This window comes from Frieseomelitta varia, unplaced genomic scaffold (assembly GCF_011392965.1).
Source record: "Frieseomelitta varia isolate USP_RPSP 00005682 unplaced genomic scaffold, Fvar_1.2 scaffold_44, whole genome shotgun sequence".
Classification (NCBI taxonomy): Eukaryota; Metazoa; Arthropoda; class Insecta; order Hymenoptera; family Apidae; genus Frieseomelitta; species Frieseomelitta varia.
Genome location: NW_025110190.1, coordinates 26256 through 33240, shown reverse-complemented (window position 1 = coordinate 33240; position 6985 = coordinate 26256). Strand labels below are relative to the sequence as shown.

Below are 6985 nucleotides of genomic sequence, written 5' to 3'. Positions count from 1 at the left end.
TGGCAATCGATTGCGGACCGTAACGAGTGACCGAACCCGTATACAATAATTCGTCGTTTTCTTTTTTGAACTCGTCGGTACGATATCACCGGATAGAAATTATTGAAAAGTAATAAATTTATTATTTATCTTGCCTGAGCTATATTTAAATATACTTAAAACTGAATAGGAGGGAATATCGGGAGAAAAAATTCTAATAAATTAATTATTTTGTTTTACTTGGAGAAAAAAATTCTAATAAATTTATTATTTTGTTTTACCTGAGTTATACTTAAAACTGTGGGAATATTGGAATTTTGGGAGAAAAGAATTGTCGACGCACGTCATTCCAGCGCAAGAGGTTAAAAAAACAACTCTGTGTTGGATAATGCCACGCGACGCTTCCTTAGTAGACAAAGTAAAAATCTTTACTTATCTATGCACGTGTTTTAGGTGAAGTTTGTTTAATTGAAGAGAAGGTAATTAGGAGAAGAAGCTTCGATATGGGTGAGCAACTCTGTGGCATTGTTCGACACAGCGAATCTGTTCAGCGCGATCGCGGTGCGTGGCATTGAAACGATTCAAGCTACCCGTACCAAAATACACTGCTCACAGAAATTAGGGGATATTTCAAGATGAATATGAAACGATAAAAGGAAGAAGCATTCGATTTTTTTTTTCTCATTAAACAAGAACATCAGAAAAGCAAACAGCGTAATATTTTCTGATGTTCTTGTTTGATAAAAGAAAATCAAATGCTTCTTTTTTTTTCTATCGCTTCGTATTCATCTTGAAGTATCCCCTAATTTTTGTGAACAGTGTACCTGAGTACTTGAGACTTGAGAAATTCGCGAAAAAAAAAAACGGTAACAAACGTTGGTTAGGAAAAATTGTCACGCTGTTTACATTACTAGTATTTTCGATTAAAATTCCGTACGTCCATCTGTCGATCGGATTTCAATCGAACCGAGTTTCCGCCCGGTTTTGAAATCGAAATGAGATTGAATCAGCCTCGAGTCAGATTGACATCGGATAACATTGCGCAACAAATGATATCGTTGATTACACACGCACAAAGTCGCAGTGAAATTATCTCGAAACTTTGATGGAAAGGGGGGGATTACCGATTTAATAGCAGCGTGCCGGATTTTCGCGTGTTGTTGCACGATGGAATGGAACTGGCTATCCGGTGTTCCGCGCAGACGTGCAATTACGCCGTACGTTCGAAGACGTTCGTGAATTAGATTGTCACGAAAATTATAGGCATCGGTGGAGCCGCGAGCCGCGCTTTGGTCGTTGCGTAACACATCCAGGACGCCCGTTATTATCGTTCTTCCAAATAAATAAATTAGTCGAGTACAACGGATTTCTCGGCGATTCCTCTTCTGTTTTTCATTCTCTAACTTTTCTTCGGAGACGAATTGGTTTCGAATCTAAGCGAGAAACGACTCGCGAAAGAGAAACTCTCTTAAGAAACCTCTTCAGAATTCTCGAAGCAGAACGAAAAGTGATTTGATTTTTTTGGAATAATTTTAATTTAACGAAAAGCAAAGAAAAGAAAAGACGGAACGCACACTGGAGAGGTTAACTGTTTCGATCATTGTAGCAACGCGTGCATTTACTCGATTGTTACATTTACTCGATTTTTACATTTGCGTAAACATTTTACATTTACACCCATTTGAATATCGTTTAATTAGTTAAATGTTTTGTATCAAACGTCGATACTTATCGTTTCTTACTTATCATACATATCGTTTACACTTAAATCAAGGTATAGGTTTATTCGTTTTCTTCTAACGGAACGTACATACATACTTGTTTCAGATAGAGTAATATTCGATACAGCTATAAACGAATTGCGCGTTGCTTTTTTTCTTTCCCTTTCTCTCTCTCTCTCTCGTTTCTTTTCATTTTCATCGGCGTTCGCCGACGTCGTTGCCGGTGAATTGAATTCTCGCGTAACCGTCATCTTGCAGCCTGTTGTTATAATTCCTCTGTTGTTGTTGCCCGTAGAAAATAGATCGTTCGGGGAATGATCTTAGACAATGAACCATAGCTGCAAGCAAATGGTAGAAACTGCTTTGGTAGCTGTTTGCACGTTGTCACATTTTCTGTGAACGTTCGCTCGTGTGTGCGAAATTCGACTGCGGACGTTTACGCGTTGCAAAACGAAAAGTATCTAAAAGTGGCGATTTTTGATCGACTCTGCAAAGAACGTAAATATCCGCAGTCCAATTGTTGTTATATATTAGTTTTCAATATTGATCTTGCGTTGACGTGCATGCTAATTGTTACCAGCCGCAGAAACAGTGGTGGCATGTTGCTTTTACGATCGACTGGCGTACGCATTCGAAGTACTTTCACTCGTGTTCGCTATGCCAGCCGACGTCATCTGATTATCGCTGGGGGAAACAGAAAACGGTGTATGTGAAATGCACTTACGTCTGGCGCGGCTGATTGGACGCATTTGGCGAGGTTGAATATCTTGTTGCAGTTGTCACTGCCCGCTGCAACATCGAAAATATAATTACAATGTGATGGTGCGATTTGCCAGAGTGTTTAAGAGACTCCGACAGCCTGGCATTCGGATTTCTCTATTTCGAAACTATTTCCGCCACGTTCGAACGTACTGACGTCTACACGATTTGATTCTAAACGATCGAAACGTCTTGATCGTTGGAACTTGGAGATTTCAGCGTTGGAAATTTGAGAAAAATTTGTGAATCACGTACATGCTGGGGTGCACTTTGGTATAATTTCCTGCGCCCTTGCCTGAAGTTCCTCCGGCAACAGACCCATCATCATGTCCGTGTCTATGTCGGCTTCCTCATCGACCTGAACGAAACGATTCCTTGATTAATTGTGCCTGTACCAACGACAGTGAAAATTTCTCGATATCGACGATGTGGAATTCTTGATCGTACGATCCACTTGGTCTCTTTTTTGAAGAGTGAAACCTCTACTTTGATTCCTTCGTGAGTTCATCTTTTTTTTTTCTTTTCAACATCGTGTAAACCATTTATTTCCGAAAATTCAAACATACGGAGAAACGTTAAAATATTTTCTCAGGATTGAAACTATCAAAGGGTCTTCAGAAGACTGAAATTTCCTAAAAGTCGCTGTATGATCTTCTTTTTTCGTTTGTCGTTTTATCGAATTTGGAACATTAGAATTCTCTCTTGAGTTTTTGCTTTTAATATTTAACGTTCGATAAAATGGTGAAAACAATTTTTCAGTGTTCGAATTTTGACATTGTCTGATGTGAAATCATTAATGAGAAAAGCAAACTCAAAGTAGAAGCTTCTTCGTGTTTTAAAATGAAGCCAAATTTTTCAATTTAATTAATTCGGTTTAATAATTTTGAGAAAATTTAAACTGAATTCTCAAAATGAGAATTTTTTTTAAAACATCGAACACCAGAAAAGGAGAAGAAAAGAAAAAAAGGTAAAATGGAATCGAAGATGTTCGATAGTCGAGGAAATGGTTGCTCCAACTTACCAAGCTGAACGTTTCAAGCAAGCAGTACATGTAGCAAGTAATCGACGGCTCGTCTTTCAATATTCCCTTGTCCACCTCGTCGATTTGTGCTGCGTTTCGAATCGGTGAATCAGTTTTCGAAAGTTTCGGCCGCTTATTCGTTAACCGAGCATTATCGGGGGAAGCAAATAGTTTGTATTATATAATTCGCGCGTATAACAAAAGTTTACCGATTCTCTCCTCTACTAGTGATTCTTCGTTCATTATTAGGTTGTATAATAAGTTCGTTCGCGCTATCAACGATCAAAGTTGATTGTTCTTTACATACGAATGAAGTAGACTCTGCGAAAAGTCGCGTCTTTTTATCAAAGAGTTGCACGTTTACGTGTATCTCTACTAATTCTTCGAAATTATTACTCGCGAAGAACCATCTTTCGCGCGATGAGATGATTAACACCCCCAACAGTCGAGAGTACAGTTAACGTGTCAGTAAATTAAAATCGCCGATCAATTGCGGATCCAGCTTATTCTCTATAGCGATAAATTTCATTGAATATTTAAATATGATTTCAAACGTTATCGCACTTTCGTTATAGTTTCAATTTCATTACTGCACTCGAGACTACACTCTGCTATTCGTTTTCATTCAATTTAATCGAAACACAGGCAGAAATATTCTACTTCTGTTCCTCTATTTCATTCGATATTCGGACAGATTATGCGAGTCATATTGTTCGCACGTACTCACGATATATATATATACGCTCAAGAACATGTACAAAGCCAGGAGGCGAACGAGCGTTTTGTTGCACAATGCGAGTGGGAGTGATCTTAATAGAATAGGAGTTCGGATCCGAGTGAGTGAATTCAACCCGCCGCGAATTGGTATTTGGCTCGGAGATAAACGGCGTTCCAGCGTGTTGCGAGTTTCACTGCGGCGAAATACTGACCTTGCGTCGTGCCGTGCTCGCTCATGCACCGGGCCTTGTCATCCGCCACCATGTCGAATATCTCGGGTGGCACCCAGTCCGGCTGCAATCGAAACGAAGATCGAACTCGAGTGTTCTCTCGTTGCGCGCGATTACACGCGTGTTACATTACGGGAGGAGGAAAACTCCTCGTCATCGGGTTCGAGAGCGTTCGATAAAGGGGAGGGGGAGTGGCACGATCGATGAAAGGAAACCAATTTGAGAAACCAATTTGAAACCAAGTTTCGTCCTGATATCGCACGTAACGGGTTCGAGCCAAGTTTCCATTCGAAATCGCTGCCGCGGATCACACGCGGGGCAAGTAAGAATTTATAATTCAACGGGATTCTACGGAACGTACATACATACGTGGAAACGATGGGATCGATTTTACCCCGAGTTCGAAAATTTGACCGGTTGGTCAGCACCGGACGTCGTTTCGCGCAACGAATTGATTTCTCGGTTGCTTTGATGCGAGTGAAAACTTTGATCGAAAGAAGAAGAATGTAATGCAATTGACCAGTTTGCGCTGGGAAAACTGATTGCGGACCGTAACGAGTGACCGAACCGTATACAATAATTCGTCGCTTTCCCCTTCTTTCGATAGAAGTTTATTAAGAGCTAATAAACTTATGGTTTGTTTTGCCTCGGTTACATTTAAATGATACATGAAACTGAGAGCTGTTCAACGTGTCAACTGTTCTGTTTCATTTTTATATGAGAGATATTATGATTATTAGGTTATGGACAAACCTAAAATTATCAGTTTCGTATTTCGTATGTAAATTGTTACATTCAATTGATATATTAGAAAATCATTAGAAAATGATGGAACGTCTCAATCTCAACACTAGAACTACCAAAGACTAAAGCATAGAATTTTGATCAGAGATATTAAAGTGAAAACTATAGAAATACAGTACAATGCACAAACGTTTATTCGTGTATTTTATAAAAAATCATTCGAACCTTCAAAAATACACTATTCTGCATCTGTAATATATCTAAAAAAAAATTATGAATCAGTCATTTTGACCACTCGGTAGTTCTAGTGTTAACCACTTGCGCTGGTAACCGATTGCAGACCATAACGAGTGACCAAATTCGCCGCTTTCTTTTCGAACTCGTCGGTACGATATCACTGGATAGAAATTATCGTGAAGTAACAAATTTATTATTTGCTTTACCTATTTTGTTTTAATCAAATATACTTAAAACTGAAAATATATTACAATTTTGGGGTAAAAAAAGAGGTTAACCGCTTGCGCTGGCAACTGATTGCGGACCATAACGAGTGACCGAACTGTATACAGTAATTAGTCACTTTTTTTTCGTATTCGATATCACTGGATAGAAATTATCGTGAAGTAATAAATTTATTATTTGCTTTACCTATTTTGTTTTACTCGAATATACTTAGAACTGAAAATATATTACAATTTTGCGGCAAAAATCCTCAAAAAGATGAGGTTAACCGCTTGCGCCAGCAACTGATTGCGGACCATAACGAGTGACCGAACTGTATATAGTAATTAGTCGCTTTCTTTTCGATATCACTGGATAGAAATTATCGAGATGTAATAAATTTAATATTTGCTTTACTCATTTTGTTTTACTCAAGTATACTTAGAACTGAGAAAAATGTTACAATTTTGGAACAAAAGATTCTCGACGTGCGTGGCGCGTTATTTCAGCGCAAGAGGTTAACGCGAGGAGAAACTTCGGAGTTCACTTGCCCCTCGTTATCGTTCGTATCGTTATTATTTCTCTAACGACCCTCTGCCTAACCGAATCGGCCAGATCGAATCTCGCGTTTAACGTGTTCCCATCCCTCGACGTGTTGGATTGCTTACCACGGCGTTCACGAGGATCGTCTGCAAGCACAGGAGATACAGGCCGAGATACAGCAACCCTTGTTTCATAGCCATGGTGTGTGTGGTATGTGTGCGTGTGTCGAGTCGAGTCGAGTCGTGTCGTGTCGTGTCGTGTCGAACGCGTTAAAAGTTTTCCGGTCCACCGTCGTTCGTGTCACACTTTTGCTACGCGAGTACGTTATGAGGCGACGCTAGGCCGCCGCGAGGTTTTTATAACTCTTCAAGAGCGTTGTCTGCAGGAGCGTCGGCGGATCCACGGGATGTGGGCGTGTTACAGGGCGAGAGGAGGGTCGCCAGGCACTCATTCATCGCTCGTTGATTGAAGTTGTTGGCCGTTTAGTTGCTGGCTAAGGCACGGTTAATTTTCGGCCGCGTAACGGAAGTGCGCTTTGGATTACGTACAGAGTCGCGACCGTGGCCCTGAGCGCATCCTGCGCTCGCTCTCACTCGATTCAGTCAGGAATCGAAATCAGCCGGTTCTCTTTCGTTGGAGAGAGAGAGAGAGAGAGAGAGAGAGAGAGAGAGAGAGAGAGAGAGAGAAAAGGAATTCTTGCTAGAATTTATATATACAGCGGCGAGCAAGAACTGAACGCTAGTCTGGATATTTAACATTTTATCTGGATAGTAATATTTTATCGAATGTTTTTTTTTTTTTTGCAAAAAAAAAAAAAAAAAAAAAAAAAA

General features: G+C 39.9%; 1 protein-coding gene across 1 annotated transcript; it reads right to left on the bottom strand.

Annotated features, from left to right (window-relative positions):
* Positions 1-1654: 1654 nt before the first annotated feature.
* LOC122532149 (general odorant-binding protein 69a-like) lies at positions 1655-6476 on the bottom strand. Its single transcript, XM_043660675.1, has 6 exons — positions 6281-6476; positions 4410-4491; positions 3481-3569; positions 2715-2817; positions 2425-2489; positions 1655-2038 (listed from the first exon to the last, which is right to left on the bottom strand). The coding sequence occupies exons 1-6, from the start codon at positions 6353-6355 to the stop codon at positions 2021-2023; spliced, it is 432 nt and encodes a 143-aa protein (XP_043516610.1). The 5' UTR covers positions 6356-6476; the 3' UTR covers positions 1655-2020.
* Positions 6477-6985: the final 509 nt, after the last annotated feature.

What these genes read in the sequence shown, in the direction of transcription:
- LOC122532149 (XM_043660675.1), bottom strand. Translation starts at nt 6,355, where the DNA reads ATGGCTATGAAACAAGGGTTGCTGTATCTCGGCCTGTATCTCCTGTGC. An exon ending in CGATCCTCGTGAACGCCGTG is followed by an intron (nt 4,492 to 6,280) that starts GTAAGCAATCCA and finishes TTTCGATTGCAG; the next exon opens with CCGGACTGGGTGCCACCCGA. An exon ending in ACCAAAGTGCACCCCAGCAT is followed by an intron (nt 2,490 to 2,714) that starts GTACGTGATTCA and finishes TCGATGTTGCAG; the next exon opens with CGGGCAGTGACAACTGCAAC.